Here is a 25,928-nt window from a genome sequence, read left to right as displayed (position 1 = left end):
TTATTTTGAAGATAAACTTGTTGTTGAAAAATGTGCTACATCAACATCTACGATGAAAGCAGCAACAGGAAGAGAAATTTCGACAAACTTGTAACTGTTAGTGATGGATCGAGCACTTTATTTCATCTGTTGGGAATCTGCACAATCATGGATGTATATATCATTATTATTATTTTTTTTAAAAGTTAGCGACAAATTGTCGCCAACGATATATTAAATAAGAAAAAGTTATATTTATACAATTTCGGACTAAGTTAAAATCACCTAGCCCGATAGAAAATGAAAGAGATGAATCATTATTTTTAGTGTTATATTTATCCGGCAAATTATCCCTCTATCTAATTGACTAGCTTAATTAATTGTACTGAAGAGCATATATATTGGTCGTTGTGTGGCCTTGAAGAAAATATTATAATTTCATTGTGTAAGTTTGTAAAATTGACCATTGTAATAATATTCTAAATCGTACGTACCCTGATTTGTTTCTGAAAGTTAGGTTGAAGCCGCAATTATATAATTTTCATGCTGAGACTTTTGGAAGCAAGAGATTAGTATGTTTGACTGGACTGAGTCAGAAAAGTGAAGATTCATACCCCTAGTTAACCTTATATAGAGAGAGTCCGTACCAAATTTAGGAGGATTTGGATACGTAAATTCTTGCCAAACTTAATTCTGTACCTGATCCCCAAAAGGTGTTTCTAATTATTGTCAAAGAGGTTTTAGGTTAGAGGAAGACAAAAGCAGGTATTAACAGAGAGAGAGAGAGAGAGAGAGAAGAGTTATCAAAAAAAAAAAAAAAAAAGAGAGAGAGAGAGAAGAGAGCTTGAAGAGAGAAGATATATATGATGATGAAAGGAATAGACAGAAGAGGGGTACGGCAATACAACCGATCAGATATACCGCGCATGAAATGGACGGAGGATCTTCATCGTCGTTTTGTTGATGCCATAGATTGCCTTGGAGGGCCTCACAGTTTGTACCTCTTTAATTAATTTACTTCTCATTTAATACTGTTCATATATATGCTTTGATCATTTCAATGTAAATATTAATTAATTAATGGATATGTAAGATTCTTGCGGCTTTATTATATATCATACCAGCCTAGACTAGACCTCGGCCGGAGATATTAGCTAGAATGATGGCATGCACATCATCAGCAGAATTGAAATGAAATAAAGATATAGTTTATTTGAAAAGATACTTAATTTATATATGTTCTTAGCAACTTAATTATGTCTGTCATCGTTATCGTTATCTTTATCGTAATTAATTTGCAATTGTAGAAGCAACACCAAAGAGGATTTTACAATTAATGGGGGTGAACGGAGTTAATATTTCTCATGTAAAAAGCCATCTCCAGGTACATATTAGTTTACGTACTTTCAATTTTCTTGTTTTCTTTTTCTTATATTAAAGGTTCCTAATTTTTTTCATACCTAATCTAAGACTTACTTTTCCTTTCTTAAATCAAGGATGAAATTAATCTAATTTATTAATTAGTATATCAAAGTCGATTTGAATGAATTAATTGCAACAGTCAAAATATTATTTCCTGTTAAATATACATATTTTTTGATTGATTGTGTAAATTGCTGTTCTATCCGCTTTAATTAATCGTGATTTCTTTCTTATTATCAATCTAGCCAACTAAATCGCTGCACTAGATTTTTATATCAACGGTTCTAGTATAATCAAAGCATGATAGACACATATATCAAGAATAAAGAATGAATGGATAAAAAGGTACGTACATAGCTAATCTGAACAGAAAATGTCAAACTCTCTATACTATTTCTAATTGTTAGCCAATTTTTAAAAATAATTTAGAGAAGCAACATAAGAAATTTACATGCAATAGACATATATAGTATATGAATATTGTGATTTAATTCTGACAGTAATTAATATAGTTTTGATATGTAATTGCAGATGCATAGGAGCATAAGCGACCATCCTAGTGTCCAGAAACAAATGATATCTATAAAAGAAACTTGTGGACTAAAGCAAGTAGAATGCAAAGAGTCATCAGTTTCCCAAAAATGCCTCGACTTATCTGAAATGTGGGTATTTAATTAACTAAACATACATTTTCATAATTAATAGTTGAATTTATTAGCCTAAACTATAGATATTTGTTTTGGGATTTCTGATTTCATATATATTTTACTCCAATTTTGGTGAACAGAAGCTCCATTAATCCATCTCAAGATGATTGTATGAAGACAAAAGATGAGGTTCGTCTATTATTCCCAAATCTATTAATTGACACACAAAGTATACTATTGATTAATTTATTGATCTATTATCATTAGTTAATTGGGATAATATATAACTTTTCATTATTTTCTTTGAATTAACATATACCTTGAAGGTCCCAAAGTAATTAATAACTTTCGAGTTGCAATTGAATACATTTGCACACATGCACCTACAATTAGATATGCACGGGTCTGCATAATTAAATATTTTTCATAACTCAATGCTTAAGTAAATAATATATATATTATGCATATATATTTAGTTATCATTTTAGATTGTTCAAATCAGGTGAAGTAGACTAAAATATTTTGTTTTTGTGTGAGATAATTAATAATGACCAGGTTAAGTTTTCTAATTTAAAAGAGATTCTCCTGTAAGGAGGCAAGTTGAGACGAAAATATTGAACTGAACCTCTATTTTGTTAATCATACCACACTGACCTTCACATGCATCTGTTATGGTTTAAAATCTAAACATACAAAAGAAAAACACCACATGGATGCAGCACTAGCATAAATCAATGCATGCATGAAAACCTCCATTTCTATAAGCACATTGGTTAGAATACTTGGATTTACGTTGGAAAATACTGGCCGAGCCTTTTACACCTTCCATTCACCGACCGAATATGCTTATATTATTAAATGAAAAATGCCCCCCCCCCCCCCCCCCCAACATGTATATCTGAACCTTAACTTGTTCTCATCTCAAATAAATACCTGATATCAAGAACACCAAAAAAGAGAAGTAACTAGCTTCTGGCTTAACAAATATTATATCAAAACGAAAAGTATATACATGCATGCTGCATGATATTCCAGTAAGATATACTAATTCCACACGGTTATGTCATATCTACAGTTATTTCAGGAGAGACATTCTCAACAGATACTGCAAGAACGAAACATGAACTGCAGCCTCGGTCTATCTTCATCCTTCATGCAGAGGCAAACGCCCGATCAAAGGACCGCAAATGTTGATTTTGAGGGCACTGAAGAACTTTTGCAATATCTGAACCACGAAAGAAATGGCAATGAAAAGCAGCAGAGCATAAACCTAGAGCTTACCATTTCATCCCCTAGCTGTTCTTATGGGTTGTTTCTTAATTGAGGTACTGAATCAGTAGACTGTCATGTAAATAAAATGACATATAGAGAAGAATTATATGCTGATATACATAATGTTATAGATAGATACAACAAACACTGTATACTGTATATTTTATATAATTCGAGTGATCGTACTGGTTCTGATGATCATTTTGTTCACAGTGGTACAATTTGGTTCTGATCATGTTATGTGCATTATCTGTTTATGTGTGTTTTCCCTATTCTTTGGCTAATATATAACCGGATAACTTCACGGATGATCGATGTTGACACTTTTTGAAAGAAGAGTCGGCGTGTGATATGGTTCTGTTTGTACATAAGTATATACATTTTAGGAGTAGATTTAAATATATACGAGCAATATATAGGGTCAAAGAAAACTGGAATCACTAAGAGTAAGCAGACTGCAGAAGCTCGTCTTCCTCAAAGCCAGTCTGCTTCAGTTGTGTAGAACGTGGTCAGTGAGCTCCACCGCATTTTTGTAATTTTATTTTCTTGATGTAATTAGGTTGTAAATCTTTTTTGAGTGAGTCTATGCATGGTACTATGTATATTACGATTTGGCACCGTGCTACGGCTCTATATTCGAGTTTTCAAATCCTAACGGCCGATCCGAACTGTTCATCTTGTTCTCCATATTAATATGTGTTCGGAGACCAAATTTTACATTTTTTGAAAATTTTTTACTATTCTTTAAAATTTATTGAAAATCACTGTTTTTGGATGGTCCAGAATTTTCAGATCAAGTGATTTTCTAAATATCTAAAAAAATAGTAAAAATTAAAAAAAAAATGTAAAATTTGGTCTCCAAACACATATTAATATGGAGAACAAGATGAACGGTTCGGATCGACTGTTAGAATTTGAAAACTCAAATATAGAGCCATAGCACGGTACCAAATCGTAATATGCATAGTACCATAGACTCACTCATCTTTTTTTTTTTATCGAAACTTAGCTAATAGCTATAGTATATATTGGGATCATCCATATGTTTAATAAGAATTGGAATTAGTATGTTATCTGTAAAATCAAAATCAAAAGATTCAGTAGGGATCGGCTAGTTCAAATTGGAAATCTATTTTTTTTTTAGAAAAACATTTTGAAATTTATACAATAATTAAAAAGTATAAGAAGTTTTTTTACTAATAATATGTAAAAGGAACTCAATATTTGATCCACTAATTATATTATATAATACAAAATGTACATAAAATCTGATGTAGATTATACAAAGGCAAATGAAAACAAAATATACAATATATAATGAAGAATAGGAGATATAAGCAATAGATCAGTAGTATACATGTCAACTGCTAGATTAGAAAATTTAAAATAAAAAATAATGGTTTAGCCGTTGTCCAAAACAAAAAATTTCATATGCTCGATCGAAAAGATAAAAAGTTCATATTAAAACCGTTTTTTTTTTTTTCTAAAACAAATTCGTGTCAATGAAATTTTGTTTACGTACGTAAATGATTGATGATACATATCAGTCTTAGGTAGGTGGGTGTGTGCGCGCGGCGTGTGTATTTTCTTTATGAAAAGGAATTGAGAGTAGGTCCAATGTTTATCGGATATACTTTAGTTTGATGAACTCAATCACTATCCGATTAACTTTAAGATGCGTGTGTATCACTTCAAAATTCGTATGTATCTATTTTAATTTTTGTACACACAAATCTAAAAGCAAATCAAACAATATTAAAACTCATTAAATTCAAAAATAGATCCGATAGACATTAGATCTCCGTTCTCGATGAAAAAAACCCGTTGCTGTTCCTAGATATGTTTCGAGCTCACATCATGCACAGATGACAAAAATAAATTAATATTAAGAAAAGGACCAGTCAACAACACTTTTTAGTCGCACAGGACCTCAGGTAAATTATTGCACCTTCTGTCTGTCTTATTCTAACCAAAATTAAACAGGCCCAACACTAAGGCCCAGAACCTATAATTAACTCAAATAAAATTTGGGCTCAGATTTTCTTCTAGTCGGTAGCCCTGCTGAATTGACATGACGGCCCGTGAATTAACGGAGAGAACACTTCTTTTATATAATCTAATCTTGGATGGAGCCGGTTACTGTATCTCTACAGTACCCTCCTGTCTCTCCTTCGTATGATCCATAACTAATGGTTAGATCTGTCTCATTTCCATCCGACGGTCAGATCTGTTTGCTAATATTCTCTAAATCTTCATTTATCTATGAAGTTCTCAAATTCGCCTCTACAGCGGTCCGCCTCCACCTTCCTTTCGGCTTCTCCTCTCTTCCGCCATCTCTCTTCCCTTCGGCCTCTCCTCGCTTCCACCATCTCTCTCTCATTCATATGCGATTCTCTTCTCCTCTCCCAAATTGGACCAACTCTACCTCTGCTCCGTCCGATTGAGATCAACTGCCGAGTTCGCGCCTCTTCTGTGATATCTTCTTCTCCTTCTCCAGGTAACATTTCAAACTGATTTCTTTTACTTTTTCGTTGCTTTAGATTTTTGTTTGATCATGTTGCCAAAAATTAATTGATTTGGGTTTTGTGATATAGTGTTTGCGATAAACTGATTTATTTGACTTTTTCGTTGCTTTAAATTTTTTTTCTTTGGTAATGTTGCTAAAAAAATCATTGATTTAGGGCTTATGATAGAGGGTTTAGGGTTTAGGAATTGGGATATATGGTACAGGGTTTAGAGTTGTCAATTGAAGCAATTTTCCCCTCAAAAGTTGAAATTGTTGGTTTTTTTTTAGTTAGAAAGATTTCAAATGGAAAAAAAATCAGTATCAAAGTTCTCTTTGACTGTGGTAATATCATTCTATTGAAGTCAATGTTCTCTTTGGCTGTGGAGAAGCAATTTGCTCCTCAAAACTTGAAATTATTTGTTTTTATTCAAAAAATTGAAAGAATTCTATATCATGTTTTATATAGGTATTTAGTATCTTAAGAAGAAACTGTAAATAATTACCAATATGTTAGTATCTTAAGATACTAATATATTGGTAATTATTTGTTTTTATGCAAAAGGAATAAGCAAAGGGACTTATAACTTTCTTTTTTTGATGCTCATAAGGTGTTTAATTCTTTATTTTTTTATGCTCATAAGGTGTTTGACAGATTGACATAGTGAAGAAAAGTTATGGTTTCTTTTTTCATTTTTGCAAATTTAGAAGGGTAAGTATGATATTATGTTTAAAGGGAAGAAAGGCAAAAGTTCCTTATCTAAATTACATAATTTTAAGGTTTTTAAAGGGTATATCAAAAGAGGGAGTCATGAGCCATGAGGGATAGTCTGTAAACCTTGAATTTTGTACCATGATGAACCACCATATATGTAATGTGGTACAGTAAATAATATTTGTTTATTTGAATTTTCTTGCTCAAGTACAGGCCGAGTCTGAACAGGACAGACTGTTCAAATTACTGGAGTGCACACGGTTTGAGCCGGGACCCGTCCATTTAACAGTCCTACTGGAAATTTCTCAACAAGCTCAACAAAGAGAGAGAAATGTCTGTGCTGATAGTGACCAGCGTAGGGGATTTAGTAATCGATCTGCACACAGACCGGTGTCCGCTCACCACTAAAAACTTTCTCAAGCTCTGCAAGTACATCTCTCCCTCTCTCTCTCTGTGAATGAATGCTAAACTTTGTTCAATCAGTGTCATGACTCATGGAGCGTGCAAACCTCTGGGATTTCTGATCAGCATTCTCTTTTTGGGGTGCACAAAAATGCTACATAGCTTGATTAGGCTTTTTATGTTGTCCTTTTGGCCTGATTAGGTTTCGTAATCACCTATTGTGGTGTAAAACTCGAGTACCAGATCGTTCTTATACTTCTGGTGTTTATATATTGAGGAAAGAGGTTGTTGCTGAATTGCATCTAAAAAAATTACTGCCATTGCACATCATCCTTAAAGTTACTCTACTATCTCAAAAAACAAAAACCTTCTAAAAAACCCCAATGGGTACCCTTTCTGCGTCAGTCACACACACGCAGTATCATTAACTAGCTACTGCACCTAGCTAACTGACCCATTAGATAGGCAGGAGCAAGGATTCAGCACACCATTACATCATTGGCAGGGTACCCAAATACAAAATCCTTATTAAGCAAAATAAAACTCACAATCTGTTTGTTGAGACCCTCAAACCCAGTTTAGAAACACACTTTTTACAGGCACATTCAAAAAGCACACATCACATGCCGTGTGTACTGCTAAATTCATCTTTGGAGGAGCCTGTGCCAAAAACACTGCTACAGTTATAATAGAAATTTTAAGGTTTATCGAAGTACCAAATAGCATGATTATGTCTGCTAAGTTCTACTTGTCTCTTTTATTGTCCCCTTGTATGAAAAGTCCTGATTATGGATCTGACTGCTTCTTGTGCTTTAATTGATTTGGGTTTATCATGTCTATAACATTTGTTACAAGGGAAAGAAATTGTTATGAGAATTGAAGAACTTCTCTTTTCTTCCCCTTTAATGTATTCAGGGAAAGAAATTGTTAATTTGTACTACATTACAGAATAATGTAGTAATTTCATTAGATTTCTTTTCTTATTCTTTTCTAAAATTTGGCAGGATGAAGTATTACAATGGGTGCTTGTTTCATAAAGTGGAGAAGGATTTCTTGGCACAGACCGGTGACCCTACCGGTACGGGAACTGGAGGGGACTCTATCTACAAGTCAGTGTCATTTTCGTTATGCTTTGGATTCAATTGGCCATATTCAGATTTTTTTTTAATATATATTAAGCTTTAGTTGCCAGTAGTTCTGCTAATACAAACTAAGCAAACTTGATGAACCCCCATCTAGCCACCCATGATTTTTCTTTTGCAGAGGTTCTTATTTGTTAGTTCCCTGTAAAATAAAAATTACTAGTAGACTTTAACCTAATTGTTCCAAAAAAAATAAAAATAAAACCCTAGATTTGTGTGTTGTTATCCATCTCATAACTGTAGCTTCCACTGTCACATAACTTGTGTGGTAGTTCAATTAATGTTTATATTGCTACTCAGTTTTATTATTTATACCAAACTTCAGGTTTCTGTATGGTGACCAAGCACGCTTCTTTGAGCATGAAATCCGCCCTGAATTGAAGCATTCAAAAATGGGTACAGTGTCTATGGTCAGTGCTGGTGAGAATCTTAATGCATCGCAGGTAAATTGATACATTTCTTTCTCTTTCTAAACTAGATTTTGTTTTTCAACTGGTTCAAATACCATAAAAAGTTTCTTACCAACTGAATTTTGCTTCTTACACCCCTGGAACAGTAAAAAGTCACCAAAGACCATTTTGTGTCTTTGTTTATTGACTTGTATTTTTCATTATTATGTGCACAACCTTTTTGTAAATTTGTTTCTCCAAATTTGTTTGCCAGCTTATTTTGATTATCTATATAATGAAATTATCTTTGTGTTTCAGTTTTTCTTCACACTGAGGGATGATCTAGATTATCTTGACGAGAAGCATACAGTACATGCATTTCTTTTTCTTTTTTTCTTAAGGCCAAGCTTCATTAATTGTTTATTTATTTTCAATGAATACATATTTTTAACTTGAATTTGTTTACATAGGTATTTGGTATAGTGGAGGAGAAGGAAAGTTTTGAAACCTTGGCAAAGATAAATGAAGCATTTGTTGATGACAGAGGAAGACCTCTTAAAAACATCAGGTGATATTATCAATGTAGTATGATTTCAGTTTGGTTATCTCTTTCAATGGTATTAGGTCAAAGTTTTAATGTCATATTGAGGAGTTGAACTCCAATTAGCCAAATCAAGCAATTATTCTATGAAAGAAAGAAAATAAGTGGCTCCAAAAGGTAAGAAGATGTTATGCTTTCCTTATTGATTGGTTCCAGCATTGGTACATTACCTCTGTCAAAGTTTAGTTTTAGCGTTTAAGTGTAAAGATGAGCTCCAATTAGCTCAAATCAAGAAATTGAAGAATAATAGAAGAAAGAAACAAATAATGAGTTTAAAACGTAACTACATATCATGGTCTTATCCTTTCTTGTACTGGTATTGATACTACCACTCGTGCTAATCTGTTTTGAGATATTAAATTGTCTTCTTAATTCACAGAATAAAGCATACATACATACTAGATGATCCCTTTGATGATCCGTCCCAGCTCAGTGAGCTTGTTCCTGATAGATCTCCTGATGGAAAGCCACGGGATGAGGTGAATCTTTTAAATTCATAAAACCAATGAAGAAAGATGCTAGAACTTACAAGCTAGCCTATAATATCAGTAGATCAGTATTCTTCAATTGTTAGTGGTGTCAATACCATTATTGGTTTGTAGATTGTGGAATGCTGTGTGGTACATGGCAGGAGTTTGAATCAGCATATTTATTAACTAACTTTTCGACCTTATTGTTGGTATGATTGTGGAATGCTGTGTAGATTGTGGAGGAGCGTTTGGAAGATGACTGGGTGCCACTAGATGAGAAGATGAAGCCAGGGGAGTTGGATGAATTGATTCAATCCAAGGAGGCACACACCAATGCAGTTGTTCTTGAGAGTGTAAGAAATAATCTCATTTTTTCTGTTATTATTTTCTACTTGACAGAAAGTAACTTTATTACCACAGACTGTAGGGATGTTAATGGGTACAGTACGGGTCGGGTGGAGGCCTTTTCGTACCCATACCCATCTAAAATAGTCTTATCTGTACACTAATTTTATCCATTAGATTGATGAATAACGGATATTTACTGAATTAATTGATAGCTTGTATAATCTAACCCAAAAATATAGCAAACAAAAAAATATATTAGTTTAAACGCATCATGTACATTCTATCATATAATGTTAAAAAATATATTAGTCTCATTATTTTTAAAAGAATACAAATTACTAAGAAAAATAATATAGCAAATCTATATGAAATGCTTTATAAATCAATCCTGTCATAAATCCCTAATTGGAAAAACTATATAAAATGTTGTATAAATCATCTCATCATAATAACAAAATATAGTTATATGTACAAATAAAAATTTATCATATATAATTTTATATTTGTGAACTACCCTATAGGATAATGGTTACTAAATAGCTCATTCCCATGCCTTTACCCGATAAGCCTTGAAAATTTTCCTTGCCCATAACCTTACCTGATAAGCTAACAAAATAAAATCTTGCCCATGTCTTTGTTCCCAAATAAGATGTGGGTAGGGTATATGGGTTTCATTGACACCCCTACCAAAGAGCAATTTTTTGTTCTGAATTTTTGGCAGCCATGTAATATTGTATTTGAAATCCTGTGATTAATGACTAGTTAATACAGAAAGTTTTTATTGAAAAAGAAAATAACAACATAATTATATGCTATTCCTATCTCCTTTTCTGTTTATATATCTTTTAGAGAGTAGACAGCTTCAAAAGAACAACATAAGAGTACCTTCATAATGTTATTTAGAATAAAAAGAAAATAACTTTACATAAAATATAAGAAACTTTTATTCTAGTCATCTGTGCTGTGAATACATTCAAATTAGTTTCCAGAAAGGCAGCATGTGATTATTAAGCATCAATAACTATGCAAATTTATAATACACCACAACATTCTCGATTGGTCAGTTTTTTTTAATCTTTTTAGTGATATTAATGTTTCAGATTATTTAACTTCTTTTCAATTTTTTTTTTCCAGATTGGGGACATTCCTGATGCAGATATGAAGCCTCCTGAAAATGTTTTATTCGTTTGCAAACTTAACCCTGTTACTGAGGTACACCAAATAATTTGAAACTTAAACAATTACTTGCAGAAGCTGTTGCACAGAGATGAGTGCCCATATTTATTGTCAAAACATGCAGTAGTTAAGAGCTATGGTACACCATGTGTGTACAAATGGTTGGTTCAAATATGAATGTATGCCGAGTGAAACAGTAATTTCCCCCTTACTGTGGTTTGAGTATAGGAGGTTAGTTTGGACAAGTACATTAGTCACTAAAATAACCAATTGACTAGTGTCACATGGCTTCCCACTTATATTTTTTGTTTTCTTCCTTTTTTTGCTCATTTTTTTTTTAAATCTTCTTTATTTAGGACGAGGATTTGTTCACCATCTTCTCTCGGTTTGGCACTGTTACTTCGTAAGTTGTACTTTTAACATCCAGTCTTTTGAGCAAATTTATTGCATTTTTACTCTTGCATTTGTTAAATATTTTGAGTTTGATCCTTTGTTTGCAGAGCGGAGATTATCAGGGATTTTAAGACAGGCGATAGCTTGTGCTATGCATTTATTGGTAAGATTTGCCTTTCTGTCCTGTTGTTTTTGTTGGTATCTAGTTTTCAAGTATCCCAGATTTTTGTTTTATTAAGATTGGGTTTTAAGTGCTGCTTCATTTTTCATTCTTCAGAATATGAGAACAAAGAAGATTGTGAAAGAGCATACTTCAAGGCAAGTTCTTGTTGAATTTGTTCTTGATTCTTTTTTGAATTTTCTTTGTACATTTTTATACCCCCTTCTAAAGGCTAAGATAGTAGAATGCCAAATATATAATGTTCTTCAAAACAGATAGTTCTTGAGTTTTTATTTGTTATAACTTTACAATGACAACCCCCATATGACCTAAACCCTGGATCCATCACAGACAGCCTTACTAAACAACTTCTGATAATTCCTTTTGGATAGCATTCAAACACACAAATAGTATTCTGAACTGAATTGACTGAAATAGTTGTGTTGTTACAGATGGATAATACTCTCATAGATGACCGAAGAATTCATGTGGATTTTAGCCAGAGTGTTTCAAAGCTATGGGGTCAATATAGACATGGAAAGAAAAACCAAAAAGATACAGGTAAATGTTTGAAGACTTTGTTTTAGACCCTCTTCCACTTTTTGAGTAGTAATTCTTCCATTGGATAATGCAACAAAAATAGCAATTGAGAATGCCGCAGTGTAACACTAGTGTGCTAGAGTTAAAAAATTAAAAAGTGCCTCTTATGCCCTTGTAAATACATAACATGTTTTAGACCCTCTTCCACTTTTTTTTCAGTAAAATATTCTATCATTGGATTCCACTCCACAAATAGCTGTGTAATGCTGCAGTGTAATACTAGTGTACCAGAGTTAAAATTTTAAACTGCCCTGCTGTGGTCTTGGAAATATATAACATGTTAAACTTGTAATGTATAACTAGGGCCTAGGGGTGTTCAAACGGTTCGGTTTAATCGGTTTTGGACCGAACTGAATTAGTTCGGTTTAAACGGTTCGGTTATTTTGGTTGGCTTTTCAAAACCGAATTATAACTTCGGTTCGGTTCGGTTTGAAAAATTTCAAAACCGAAATAACCGAACCGACCGAACTTTAATATAATATGAATTTGATTGGAACTTATTTTTTAACACTCCGGTTTATTTCTTAATCAATTGCTTTAAATACTTGGTTTATTTCTAAATATCTTAGTTTATTTCTTAATACTCCGGTTTATTTCTTAATATACTTCGGTTTATTATAAATCAATTGTTTTAAATAAAAAAATGAATATATTTCGGTTTGAACCGAACAAACCGAAATAAAACTTCGGTTCGGTTCGGTTTGGTTCAGTTGCAATGCTAATTCGGTTCGGTTCGGTTCTATTTTTAAAACCGAATTATAACTTTGGTTTGCCAAGTTCGGTTCAGTTTCAACCGAACCGAACCGATGAACACCCCTATGTATAACAGTGACTTCTGTAAACAGAATCCACACCAAATTCTACTAATTGTCATATTTCCATTGAATATTTTGTGGTCAGTGTTAATATGGTGTTCTAAACCTCAATTTAATACAATCTTGCACTAATTTGACCCTCCCTTATTAAATCGGGCCTAAATAAGTGTAGAATATAGCACCATTCCTCACAAGTCCTGAACAAAATTATATCGGCATCTGTTAACAGTAATCTCGACTTATTCTTAGTCCCATCTTATGATTTATTGGGTTAATTGTTGGCTCTATTCATATTTTCGGCATACATTGAATGGAAGTAATTCTAGAAAATGTACTTGTTGCAGGTGGGTGTTTCAAATGTGGTGCTATTGACCATTATGCAAAGGATTGTGATGGGAACAAAGATGGCAAAAAATATGTTCTGAAAGATGAAAATATTCAGCGTGGCAGCCATAATAGTCAGAAGTATCTCCCTTTCTCTGCCCCTCACAACACATTGACACACGCATGCACATGAACAAATATTCACATTTTTGCCGAACCCAGACTACCCAGAATATCTAGTTAGGCTCTCTTTAGTGTGGTTACTCAAGTAACAATTACAAAATATAAATGAAATGATTGGTACACTTTCATAGGCACCGAACAGGTGAATTAGTGTTATACCAGACAGTACCTAGCTTCATTGGGAAGAGTATCCAAATCTCAGATTTCATTACTATCTCATACCTTGGCCCTGTGCAGGTATGACATGATCTTTGAAGAAGATAGACCAGAAAGAGGAGAACAAAAGAAACAAAGAGTACACAAAGACTCGACAAGGGAAGACCGTCCCAAGAGAGACTCAGATAGAGGCCATCATAGAAGTCAGTTTAATGAAGAAGAGAGAGATCATAAGAGTAGAGATAGAGGCGAGGATGAAGACCGTAGTAGAAAGGAGAGCAAAAGGAGAGATTATGGGAGTAGAGATAGGGATGAGGGTGGAGATCGAAGGAGAGAGGAGAGAGAGGAGAGAGTCTATAGGAAGGGAAGTGGGGAGAGAGAGAGCAAAGGGAGAGATTATGGGAGTAAAGATGGAGATGAGGGTAGAGATCGAAGGAGAGAGGAGAGAGACTATAGGACGGGAAGTGGGGAGAGAGAGAGCAAAGGGAGAGATTATGGGAGTAAAGATGGAGATGAGGGTAGAGATCGAAGGAGAGAGGAGAGAGAGGAGAGAGACTATAGGAAGGGAAGTGGGGAGAGAGAGAGATACAAGCATCATGAGGGACATCGTCATAAGAGAGATTATGATGAGAGGTCTCACAGGGACAGGGGAGCGAGAGATAATAGAAGGTGAAGTTTCTGTAATCACCAGGTGATGAGCACTGGTATAGGCCTCATTAAATACCAGCCTGCAGTCATGAAATTGCCTTTTTGCCTTAATGACTTAAAAAAAAAATTTGGATTTTGGATCTAGAAAGTAGGTTTGTGCTTTAGATGTAATCTTTGAAGATAATAGATCTCATGTTGCTCCACATTTGTAGTCGTGGATCCTTGAAACAAACGTTGTATATTTTTAATTTATTTTATTTTGGATAATAGATCTCAGAGATGTATCATGTATGGCTCATTGGCTCCTGACATGAAAGAAGATCAGAATGTAGGTATTAGTGGAAGCAGTTGGAATAATCTTGGGCTTAGTTTTTTCTTTAATAGAACTAGTCAGAAATGGACTTTTATCCATACAGAATTGAAGTGTAAGGGCAAACGGGCAAATCAAATGTTTCCAATCTATGTTTGTTGGGGCGTATGTCTATTAAATTGTCTAAAGTTCATGGTTGGGTATAAAATGGATGTAATTCTGGGATAGTTTTCGTTTATATAATGCAAATGATACTTGCAACGGGACATTATAAAGGAACGAAAAAAATTCTCATAGAAAATAATATTTTTTTCATAAAAAAGTAAACTAATGAAAAAAATTAATTATTTAACAATATTTATGAATAATATTAAAATAGATTGGTCTAAATATAAATAAAAGTCAATTAGTATAATAAAATTCAATAAATAACGTATGAATATATTATAATAGTAGCTATATTATACACCTTGTAGTTTACAAAGAGAATAAATATTCAATTGCTACAATATTATGTGTAGATGTATTTTTCCAAGATTTTGAGAATGCATGACATCTATATCATAATTTTTTTTCAAATACAAATAGGTAAAAGAGAAAAAAAAAAAATGTATCCGGTCTGTTTCCTTTTTCTAATACGTGCGATTTAAGAATACTAGGAAAAAAAAATGGGGAGATAAAATTTTGTGCTTCGCATTATTCAAATTGGTGGAGTGAAGTAGTTCAACAAATAATTTATTCTTGGGCAGTACCACCTGTGAATACTCCACCAGTATGAAAAATTCTTAATGTGAGCCAAGTTCCTGGTTCCCCAATCGATTGACCCGCAATAATACCTATTTCCGCTAATTCAACTTTTTTATGTTACATTTTGCAAAATATGTTGTTTAGTCAATTGGTTTAGTTACAATCATATATATATTAATTTATAAAAAAAATGGAAGTGCAGGATATAATATTTTTATTAATTTGTAGACCTTTGAAAAGTATTGTATTTTGTTGCTTGTCAGATTACTGATGTTGCTGGTTTATTCATTTTTTTTCTTTGAGAAAAGTTATGTTTGTATTTTATTTTATTTTAAAAGTTGTCTTTCATTATAAATACTTTGATGTCTAGATAATAATATATTTTTTTAGTTTTAAATTCATTTGAAAGTTACAATTTAGTAAATATTATCACATGACACATTGATATAAAATGAAATCAAGAATTACAACGATTAATATTTTTAAAAATGAAAACAAATACCAATTAAATCGAGTTTATGACAATCAAATAAGAAGGTTTCGAAAAGTTTTCCAATAAAAAATGAGAAAATCAGAACATCTACATATGAATATGGCGAGTATCTATTTAAATAAATTTAGATTTACTTCACGTAAAAAAACAACAAAAAGATGTATAAAACAAAAAAGACAAATATTTGATTGAAAGGTTGATATTTAATATAAAATTTTATTTTTTAATCTAAGTCGTTAGAGGATCATGAGATACCGAAATGTTGATAATTTTAATGAGCAAAAAAATATATATCTAGAAATAATGCTGACCACAACACTATTGTTATTGTTTAGCTTGGAACGATGTGAGGCATTTTCTTTGAACGAACCCGTGACTCAGGGCCGTTTCCTTAAGCTGTCAGAAGGGCAATTTTGTAAAATAGTCTCGTCCTCTTTGAACACCACCAGCCTTCTGTATGCACCCGAGCCGAGATATTCCCTTTTTACGGTATCAGATAGCCCGTGCAGTTGCGCTCAACCAAACAACAAACCTTTAGTGACTAAAAAATTAATCATTCATGTAGCTTTATCTGAACTTGTGTTATTTAATGTATGATGCAATTTTAAAAATGATCGAATGGCATCTCTTCAATTTGGCATGGTCCTAATGAAGTTTAAGCTAGTTGCCTTACAACAAGCCTTAAGAGTCAGTATGAATTCGTATCCTCTGAGATATCTCAAACTTTGCTTGACTTTATAAAAAATTCCAACCGTTTAAATACGTTCTGCAAGAATCTCAAAGCACACATAATACTGATCCCCTACATCACCTCCGAATAGGCACCGGACACTTCAGTCACGCAAAAGTTGAGATATCTCAAAGGATACGCACTCGAGATTAATTCCATTCAAATCAAACTCAATCCGATAGCTGTTGAGATTATAGGGGATCTTCTTTGAGATTCATGTCAAGTGAAATGAACAGTCCAGATTCACCGCTTGCACGAGGGTGATACGGATTCGCTTACACTGCTTATTTTATTTCTTAGTAATGAGAAACAGCCAAGAATCCTTGTCGTCTTTTTATTTTTCTGATTTCACAGGTGTTCCATATCTAAAGTTGAATAATTAAATTGCGCAATCGTATCTGAAGCATCATCTGATATTTTATAAGTTGATTGTGTTTGTGTATCCAATCCGAACCGCCTCATGAATAGACATCTTTTATTTATTAATGCCACGATTATGCTATCAAATTGGCTTAGACAGTACACGTTCTACCTAATTGGTTGCCAGCGAAACTAGACTTAAACAGCTGATTAGCTTGAAAACAAATTGTAGTGTCTTAATGCAACCTGTGCCCTGTAAAATTAATCTTAAAAATCTAATACAGAAAATAAGCATTGCTCGAGACTGAGAGTCCATACTATTCCACTTAAAAGTTCTTTCAATGACCCAAAACTTTATTTTTTATTCTCATTAAACATTTTTTGAATAACACATATATGCATACACAATTAGACAAACATAATCAATAAATCAATTGATTGTGTTATTCAACATTCTATCCATCTTTTTCTTTGGGAGGTGAAACATTTTATGCACTTGGTACAGAAGTAGCTTGTTTAGCCTCAAGAGACTTCTCATATTCCTCAATTGATTTGAATAGTTCAGAGAAGTTGCCTTTACCGAACCCACCGCATCCACCCTTCTGGTACTCCCTGCCTTCGTTGTCCTTCATCATGCACCCGACCCGTTGTATTATCTCCACAAATATAGTTGGTCTATATAGAAGATATAAATTAGATGAAATGCCTAAATTACATATATAATATATTAATTTATTCTATCTATGTATCTATTATGTTACTTGCTCTTTTGGAATAAAAAACAATCCAACTAAGTCCAGCAAGATATTGAAAAATTAGGTAATCTTTAGGATCATGTAGTGTCATTTAGACACTTAAAAAAACAAAATAAACTAAAAATGGGCAAACTGGGCTGCAAACTTTGAATCCATATCCCTACCTAAGGTACAATAAGGAAATCAAGACTGATCTTTAAATCTGGCACTAATCTCAAAACAAACTCCTATATCTCCAATAGGCACCGAATTCCTTTTGGCCCAGCTGGGACTAAATCCATACCGGTCTTTCCTAATTGTACCCTCAGGTACCTGAGGGGATACAGATCTGCAAACTTTACCACTGAATTTCGGCCAACCACACGCTGGTACCGGACTAAATCAATGTAACTGGAATCTGGTTTTAAATTTCACATAAGCTGGGAAGTGCAAAAGACTTAGACCTAACGGCACACTAATGATTTCAAAATTTTAAATCCTTGATATTACCTGTCACCAACAGGCTTAGAGAATATTTGCAGCAATACCCCTTGATCATCCCTATCCACAAGCACACCCAACTCCTGGCACTCTTTGATCTGAGCTTCTGACAAAACATCGCCGGCACGGCGTCGGACCCCATCATAGTAGTTTGGGGGAGGTGCGGGCATGAACTCGAATCCCCCTAGTGCCGTCCGAGCCTGCATCTGTCTCAACGTTTTGAGCACATCATTTGTTGATAATGCCAGGTGTTGCACACCGGGCCCACAGTTGTAATCTAAATAGGTCTGTATCTGGCTCCTGCAATATATGCAATTTCAGAACTGTAATACCAAATTAATGTTTGGTCATCGAAATGTAATGCATTTACCCAGTATAAATTTGTGCCTTCATCAATTAGACTTAAATATTTTGGCTAGTCATTTCCATTATTGATTTGAGCAGCAGTGTGATATCAAATTCCCCCATTATTCAACTAACAAATATTAGGCCCAATGTATTACAATTAACGTAAATTTCAAAATTATTATAAAAGGTGAACCCTTTTTTGAAAGATTAACATAAATTAGTCAACACAAAATGAAATTTAGAAATGTCTATTTGGCTAACCTGCGCTTGGTACCATGGACAGGCTCATTGAGCGGTATTAGCACCGTCTCTTCATTATTCGCAAGCACCACCGAATTAAGCCCACTCTCTGCTGTGCCCACATCCTCAGCTACAAACTCTGCAAATTCATGAAATCCTGTGAATTTCGCAATATACGCCACGGTCTCCCCCAAATTTGGCACATTTCCGACTGCATGGTCAAGACGCATCAGCCCAAAGTCTGAAAAGGTTGGTGACACATCCTCAAAGCCGGGGAGGAAGCAAGGGGCATTTGGGGGGTTGTTTTTAGGAAGTGATATGAAACGAAGCACAACATCGCCATACATGGATATCTCAGAGAGAGTAGACCCCTCTGAGAGTTGTTTCGGAGCGAAGGATGGGATGGCACCATTGGCAACACTTTTCTCAAATGCCTCTGTGGCATCATCAACCTGTAAAATATTTCATGAATTTGAATAGGTATAAGAATTATATTTTGGCATAATTCTAGAGAAGGTATGTACATATTACTAAAAAAAACCTCACAAATTTGGTAAGGAAATTCCAGTTACCGGAGCATTGGAATTTAACAAATTGGTTCCCAAGTTGATTAAGATAAATTATTCTTAATTACTTTCAGAAAAAAAAAATATTAGGAGAAACTATTTTACACTTTTCTTCCTTATTCTTTGAGAGGAATCTCCAGCCTTTTTTCGGGCTGGGATAATTAAAATCTTTTAATCTCTTTCCTCTTCAATATATCCCCACAAAAATACCATGCTAAAAAAAAGACTAGAATGAATTCTAATAACATGTAAGCAATAAACTTCATACTGAAGGAAAAAAAAAAAGAAGCTAGTAGAAACGGTTAGCTAGTCAATAATTACTTGTTTGTGATTAAAACTTTTTTTTTTGCTTTGGGTTTATCAGTATTAACTAATTCCAGTGTAGTGTGTAGTATTACTAACCTGTATAGCAATTGCCCGTACCGCAAGCCCATGATCAACAAAAAATTTCCTACACACCTCCGCATCAAACGACGGTATCGCTGCGACCCCACCTCCAGCAAAATCCACAGCACCATTACCATAAGGCGCCGTGAACAAAAATTTCAACGAGCCAGACTGGACCAGGTAGGAGGCGTGAACCGAGTTACCTGTGGAGAGGTCAGACCGGGCCTTGAGAGGCATGCCGAGGCCGAAAGAGAACCGCCCGGCAGCTGTGGATGCATCACTGGTCCAGAATTCAATGTGATGGAAGCCGAGAACTGGGAAGCGGTCGGACCGAGGGTTAGACCGGGTGAAGTTCTTGTGGCCCACTAGCTTGAACCCGGTTTGGGGTTCTGGGTTTGGGTTGGTTTTCATGGCTGCGTGTTGCTCTTGTGTAGCTCCCATTAAAGTTCGTGGAGTATTCAGATGTACTTGGTGTAGTTTGTGTGGGACTGGGGGTAGGTGGGTGGTAGAGAACTAGAGATAAAGGCGGGGTATTTTAAGATAGAGGTTTCGATCCTCTGTTATTTCAGAGATTATGAAGTTTGCAATTTTTGTGTGTTTATGGTAAAAAATTTCAAAATATATTTATAATTTTATATTCCAATATATCATTATATTAACATCAACGTCCCAATATATCATTGGTAGAGAACTTTTACTTAATATTATTCTATAGTATTGTAAATATTTTAATAAGTCGTGATTCTAATGTTACACAATTTAATTATTGAAGTCATTTAAATGAGTTTGAATTAAATCAGTAAAAGAGAATAAATGCTCCAAGATAAAAACCTTATAGTGAAAAAGGCTTCAGTTCTTAATCATATTTGTTATAGTTTTTTTTTCCTTACTTTTTATTTGAAAACTTAAAACAATTCAATCAAGCATTGACAAGAGTTTTGATGTTAAGTTGTTATGTATAAGTTTTGTATTATTTAACCAAATAAATTTTACTATAATAATAAATTGCCTAAGTTCTTAATATAAGCGTTGACTAACTCTAAAAGCAATGAATTATTTTTTTTATAGGAGCTAGGAAGAAATTTTTAATTAATAAATAAATAAACGAGTTTTTTTTAAGAAATGATACTGTAAGTACTCGTATTTCTTTTCTCTCCTTTTTGCATAGAATTTGTTTTTTTTAATTAAAAAAGCATTTTGAAATTTCAGCATATTGATCATAGGTCACAGTTTAAAGTTCACCTTGTGTTTTCAAACTCTATAACTATAAATTGTTCTATTATATACGAAAAGCCAAAAGATTAGAACAATTACTGCCTTGCTAAAGAGGGAAAATAAGAATTGAATCATATTTCCAATGGAAAGCATTGTAGAGCAGTAGAGCTATTGAATATTAGGGAGAGAATGGTGCACTGCCACGTGGAAGGATTGACTCATGGGGTCGGAGTTACGGGTGGATCTTGTCTTTGTGTGACTCAGCTAATGTGTGTTAACATTTGTCTATTTTGGTGCGTTGCGGCGATGCAATGGATATTCGACCACCAAAGCAAAGCGCACTTAGATCTATTATAAACTAAACAGCGTAACTCATGTGTAGCGGATTCATTGGAAGTAAAAAATTTCACTAAAGAGACCGGACACAATTTTGTATATAATAATTGTCGAAACAAGAGATCCAGTTTTATATAAACCAGTCAACTCTGAAGAAAGTTGTAGATTGTATTGTAGACTTGGAGGCTTCGATTTGATTTATTTCATTATATTTTTAATTATATATTTTCATAAATTCTATTTTTGTAAACCATGAAATTAGTACAAACAGCTATCAATACTTTTTAGTAAGAACATAATTTCTAACCTCACTCTGCATAGCTTATTTTATTTTTCTAAAAGTTTCTATTCAATTCAGATAGCCCAAGTGCCCAACAGAGTTGCATAAGCACTATTATTTTTCAAAGTCTTGTACCTAATTTATCAAAATATTTTCTGATTGCATATTTCATAATCTTGGATATAAAATATAATTAATAAAAATAGTAATAAATATTTAAATGCGTGTAGGATGGAAAGGTAAAAATTTCTTCTACCATAAAATGATTATTTAGAATATACATGAGGTGGGATTTTCTTCCTGTTTAGATATTAGGTCTCCATTTTTTTTGATCTGTTCAGAAAAAAAAAATATAAGTTGAAAAAATTGTTAACTTTAAAATTAAACAATTTAAATAGAAATTTTTTTAAAATATATATATATTTTAAACATTGAAGACATACAATGGGTAAACCAAAACGATTAACCTTACACTATTTCAATAGAGTAACACAACCATTAAGTATGATAAAATTATGATAAGAAAAAAATAAATAACTTAGAGTAAAACTTCGAGTTTGGTGTATAGTTTAGATAGCGCTGTATTGTTTTTCTTTTAAATTTCAATTTCAGAAAGTTAATAAAGCGGAGTACACAGGATATTAATGAAGATGAAAAAAAAAAGTTTATGAGTTATTTTTTATTATTTTCTACTACTTTATACTAAAATAATTTGAAATTTTGAAAATTTTGAATGTACACATATCATCCGTGAAGTAGATCAATTTCAACAGTTTGAATTTGTCATTTGAAATCAATCCAATAATTTATAAAGTAATGTTTATCAAATTCTTTTGGTGAGCATAGTTTTACTGTAGCTGAATTGTTTTATATATATTTCTAAGTTCGATTTATCTCTTATTTAGCGTGTAACTAATTAAGTTGAATTGTTACTTCTTTTCTTCCAAGGTTGAAAGTGACTTTATTTGTCCCTAATCGAGCCAATCAACGTAGAGTACTAAAGTATATTTTGCTGGCAGTAGCAAAATTTTATTGAGCCCATAAAAGCCCATTAAAAAGCCCTCAACGAAGCCTAGTCGATTGTTACATAAATGCTCTCTTTTTCTTAAAAAATGTTTTGGTTATTACCCAAAGTATAAATACAAGACTTCTAAATTGGGCTCTTCTACAAACCCCCCAAATTTATAATAGAATAATGATACTTAACGCCATTTAAATATGAATCTAATTCTAAACATTATCTCATACAAGAATCTACCTTCCTTAGACAGCACCTCTACCTTCTATTTACAAATTAGAAGTTATGGCCTGATATTTGGTAGCCCATGATAGTTTGGTCTTGTTCGGATTCATGTCAAGACTTGGGTCATATTTGATTCGGGCGTTGCGTCTATATGGTTCAATCATGTCAGTATTCGGTACCAATTGGGTTAATGTTTCGATTACAATTACATTTGAGCTAATAAAATTTATATTTAACTACAATACTTGTGGGAATGTAGAAAGAGGAGGTGAAGAGTCTCCTCAGTAAATCGATGCTTGCTTATTTATATCTCATACACATTTGGATCACTACAGCAAAAAAAACTTTCTGAGACCGGTTTTTCGGTCTCTGAAAGTTTAAGCGCCGGTCGCTGATAGTGATTCCGGTCTCAAAAAGTCAATTCCGGTCGCTGATACCCCGGTCGCTGAAATCATTGTCGCAGATACTTAACCGATGACGTCCCCGGTCGCTGAATGACGTCACCCGGTCGTTGAAACTTTTTTTGCGACCAATTTTTTTTTTGTCGCTGTTGTTTTTGCTGACGTCACGAAAAGGTATCTGCGACCAAAAAACCGGTCGCTGATATCCAAAAAACCGGTCACAGATGCTTCTACCAGCATTTTTTTTTGCTTATTTTGTTATTTACATTTCTCCATAATATTTAGTAGGTAGAAAACATACAACATTACATCAAACTAGAAATATGCCTCGCTTTGCTTCGGCATACATCGTGCTATGTGATAGGATGCAATTGCATTCAAAATTTCAGATATTGTACAACATAACATTCAAGAATTTAATAAATATAAAAGGATAGTGCAACTATTATCTATAATTCTATATACATAGATACAATTATTACATGGAAGTATTAAATTACAAAACAGCTGCTGAGAGTTAATGTTGAAGTACTCTTTGTTGCAGCATATAGAACAATTCATATTAATTTCCTTCTTGAAAATTGAAATTTCTTGTAGATAAAAAATGCACAGCCAGTCTATTCTTTTCCTTGATAGTCTCAACCTACAATGGTGTAATTTACATATAGTAACTGAAGCAATGGTTCTTAATTCCATAAAATAGCATACTTGGAAAACAATATACAGCTTCGAAAGTAGCATACTGGTCCTATAGTCTTAGAAGAACAGAGAACTGAATATGGCACATCAGATATCTTGTATTTCCTATGCCAATTAAGGTAAACTTTTAATTTGATAAATTATAATTTATAACTAATACAAAGACAAAGTATGTGACCATAATGAGGTAGACAGAGATTCAAATCCAAGTAGCTTAAAGCTTTTAGCTTGTAGAAGCTTTTGCAGCTTCTCCTACAGGGTTTAGACAGAGATTCAAATCCAAGTACCTCATCTTTCCCCTTTGATTTATTTTTTTTACTACCAAGCAAAATACACACATTTCAGACTCAGCAAATTGCCCATGCATATTTATGTAATGACACAACTACCTTTTCATCTTCTGAGCATCTCATTTTCTTTATCCCTTGTTGAAACTTCTCCCAGTTCTCAGGAGTTTTCACTGCATCAACCATACAATTTTTCCATTCTCAGGAGTTTTCACTGCATCAACCATACAATATCATAAAAATTAAAACTACCTTTGGGCTCAGTGGTAGCATTAATTGTTGTTCTATCCAGTCTTGAAAAGCGAGAGTTAGAGCCTCTGAATCATGAGCTAAACCAAATCTTACCTATAAAAGAAACATATGTATGAAACCAAATTTGTTATCAGATTTAGAAGGATTCCCTTCTGGCAATCCATTATCCATTAACTCATGAACAAAAAGAGTAAAGTAATCATAATGAATAAATTATCATATAGCTTTATGAAACCCATTATCTGATTCAAGTACTAACACAAAGAGTTAAGCCTAAATTGAATAACAATTGTAGACCAGAGTTCTTCGACGACCACAGGGAAAAAAGTAAAACTTGGTAGCTGCTATGCATATACTCAAGAATTGAAAACTTTAGAATGCAAAAATAAGTCTAAATTGGTTTCTACACTGGTACTACTTGACCAAGCATGAGTACAAAGTTTACTAATTGACATTCAGCTAAAGGAGATCAGTACCACTGCAGAAGAAGTCTTAAATTGAATTAGGGAAAAAAATCTTAGAAATAATAAAGAGTACCTTAGCAGTTAGCACTAATAGAAAGAGTGATGTGGAGAATCAAAATCTCTGAATTGTTGCTTAATCACCAAAATGCTGCTTAATCGAGAGAAAAAAAATTACTGGGTTACATCAGAATTTTTTATTAGACCATCAAATTGAAAAGGTATAACCTTTTAAGATACTATACAGATGTTGGGGGTGCGGGGATTTGGTTGCAGCTTCCCCTTGAGAAAAATCAGCAAACCCTAAATCAGGAGAGGAAAGAAATCAGGTGAAGAGCGAAATCAGTTTAGATAAGAAATTGAAGAAAATACCTCACCGTAGAATAGGAACAATAATCGAAGAAGACACCTCAACAGAAAAACAAAGCCCGATTCATTGAAGAATTAAGTGGAGGCAGCGCTATTCAATAGAGTTTCGAGACAGAAACACACCAACCCTTGATCACTGCTGAGAAGAAGAGCGGAGGAGAAATTTCTGGAGGAGTTTGGGAGAGGCGGAAACACACCAACCTCAACAGAAGAGCGCTATTCAATAGAGTTTGGGAGAGGCGGAGCGGAGACGGAAAGATAGGGTTTGGGGTTTGCGCGGAGACGAAGGGTTTGGTGTTCGCGCGGGGACGAAGGGTTTGGGTTTGGATTCGCGCGGACGGAGACGAAAAGAAGGGTCTGGCGCCTTATTTTTTTATTCTAAGATTTCAGTGATTAAGAAAAAAAAAACTTTCTGCGACCGGTAATTGCACCGGTCGCTGATACGGTCGCAGAAACTCTTGGTCGCCAGAGAAATTAGTTATTTATTTTTTTTTTTGAGAAAAAAAATATTCTGCGACCGGCGTCATAACCGGTCGCTGATACCGGTCGCAGAAAATCCGTTTTGCTGTAGTGGATGGTGGGTCCTTCTGCCAAGCTGGCACCTGTTTCGCAGACCATGTCAGC

The 25,928-nt window shown here is 33.8% G+C and overlaps 3 protein-coding genes and 1 long non-coding RNA gene across 7 annotated transcripts; 2 read left to right on the top strand and 2 right to left on the bottom strand.

Annotated features, from left to right (window-relative positions):
- Positions 1 to 624: 624 nt before the first annotated feature.
- LOC144561996 (uncharacterized) lies at positions 625 to 3,502 on the top strand. Of its 2 annotated transcripts, none has more exons than XM_078311116.1 (6): positions 625 to 778; positions 823 to 972; positions 1,287 to 1,363; positions 1,933 to 2,063; positions 2,189 to 2,237; positions 3,124 to 3,502. In XM_078311116.1, exons 2-6 carry the CDS (start codon positions 843 to 845, stop codon positions 3,370 to 3,372), a joined length of 636 nt encoding a protein of 211 aa, XP_078167242.1. In that variant the 5' UTR covers positions 625 to 778; positions 823 to 842; the 3' UTR covers positions 3,373 to 3,502. The 2 variants fall into 2 exon arrangements, with proteins under 2 accessions (XP_078167242.1, XP_078167241.1); XM_078311115.1 differs by having other exon boundaries at positions 626 to 778; positions 819 to 972.
- A 2,173-nt stretch (positions 3,503 to 5,675) lies between these two features.
- CYP59 (cyclophilin 59) lies at positions 5,676 to 14,612 on the top strand. Of its 3 annotated transcripts, none has more exons than XM_078310421.1 (14): positions 5,676 to 5,817; positions 6,752 to 6,967; positions 7,945 to 8,049; positions 8,408 to 8,525; positions 8,790 to 8,840; positions 8,942 to 9,039; positions 9,452 to 9,551; positions 9,776 to 9,895; positions 11,025 to 11,102; positions 11,423 to 11,469; positions 11,567 to 11,777; positions 12,072 to 12,180; positions 13,379 to 13,499; positions 13,779 to 14,612. In XM_078310421.1, exons 2-14 carry the CDS (start codon positions 6,870 to 6,872, stop codon positions 14,368 to 14,370), a joined length of 1,848 nt encoding a protein of 615 aa, XP_078166547.1. In that variant the 5' UTR covers positions 5,676 to 5,817; positions 6,752 to 6,869; the 3' UTR covers positions 14,371 to 14,612. The 3 variants fall into 3 exon arrangements, with proteins under 3 accessions (XP_078166547.1, XP_078166548.1, XP_078166546.1); XM_078310422.1 differs by lacking the exon at positions 5,676 to 5,817 and having other exon boundaries at positions 6,738 to 6,967; positions 11,567 to 11,622; positions 11,737 to 11,777; XM_078310420.1 differs by lacking the exon at positions 5,676 to 5,817 and having other exon boundaries at positions 6,738 to 6,967.
- A 2,717-nt stretch (positions 14,613 to 17,329) lies between these two features.
- Positions 17,330 to 20,254, bottom strand: PDS1 (4-hydroxyphenylpyruvate dioxygenase). Its single transcript, XM_078310419.1, has 5 exons — positions 19,777 to 20,254; positions 18,830 to 19,260; positions 18,230 to 18,520; positions 17,482 to 17,660; positions 17,330 to 17,448 (listed from the first exon to the last, which is right to left on the bottom strand). Exons 1-5 carry the CDS (start codon positions 20,200 to 20,202, stop codon positions 17,441 to 17,443), a joined length of 1,335 nt encoding a protein of 444 aa, XP_078166545.1. The 5' UTR covers positions 20,203 to 20,254; the 3' UTR covers positions 17,330 to 17,440.
- Positions 20,255 to 23,587: 3,333 nt separating this feature from the next.
- On the bottom strand, positions 23,588 to 25,138 carry LOC144562329 (uncharacterized). Its single transcript, XR_013514062.1, has 2 exons — positions 25,012 to 25,138; positions 23,588 to 24,567 (listed from the first exon to the last, which is right to left on the bottom strand). It is a non-coding gene; the product is annotated as an uncharacterized LOC144562329 (long non-coding RNA).
- Positions 25,139 to 25,928: the final 790 nt, after the last annotated feature.

The sequence above is a fragment of the Carex rostrata genome, chromosome 11 (assembly GCF_964058835.1).
Source record: "Carex rostrata chromosome 11, lpCarRost1.2, whole genome shotgun sequence".
Classification (NCBI taxonomy): Eukaryota; Viridiplantae; Streptophyta; class Magnoliopsida; order Poales; family Cyperaceae; genus Carex; species Carex rostrata.
This window is presented reverse-complemented; position numbering and strand designations above follow the sequence as displayed.

Bases quoted from the DNA above. Each gene is read 5' to 3' on its own strand.
- LOC144561996 (XM_078311116.1), top strand. From the start codon at position 843: ATGATGATGAAAGGAATAGACAGAAGAGGGGTACGGCAATACAACCGA. The intron at 973-1,286 runs GTTTGTACCTCT...TTGCAATTGTAG, and splicing joins TTGCCTTGGAGGGCCTCACA to AAGCAACACCAAAGAGGATT. The intron at 2,238-3,123 runs GTTCGTCTATTA...TCATATCTACAG, and splicing joins GTATGAAGACAAAAGATGAG to TTATTTCAGGAGAGACATTC.
- PDS1 (XM_078310419.1), bottom strand. From the start codon at position 20,202: ATGGGAGCTACACAAGAGCAACACGCAGCCATGAAAACCAACCCAAAC. The intron at 18,521-18,829 runs GTTAGCCAAATA...CATATATTGCAG, and splicing joins GTCCATGGTACCAAGCGCAG to GAGCCAGATACAGACCTATT. The intron at 17,661-18,229 runs GTAATATCAAGG...TCTTCTATATAG, and splicing joins TCTAAGCCTGTTGGTGACAG to ACCAACTATATTTGTGGAGA.
- CYP59 (XM_078310421.1), top strand. From the start codon at position 6,870: ATGTCTGTGCTGATAGTGACCAGCGTAGGGGATTTAGTAATCGATCTG. The intron at 8,841-8,941 runs GTACATGCATTT...TTGTTTACATAG, and splicing joins ATCTTGACGAGAAGCATACA to GTATTTGGTATAGTGGAGGA. The intron at 11,778-12,071 runs GCAAGTTCTTGT...GTGTTGTTACAG, and splicing joins GTGAAAGAGCATACTTCAAG to ATGGATAATACTCTCATAGA.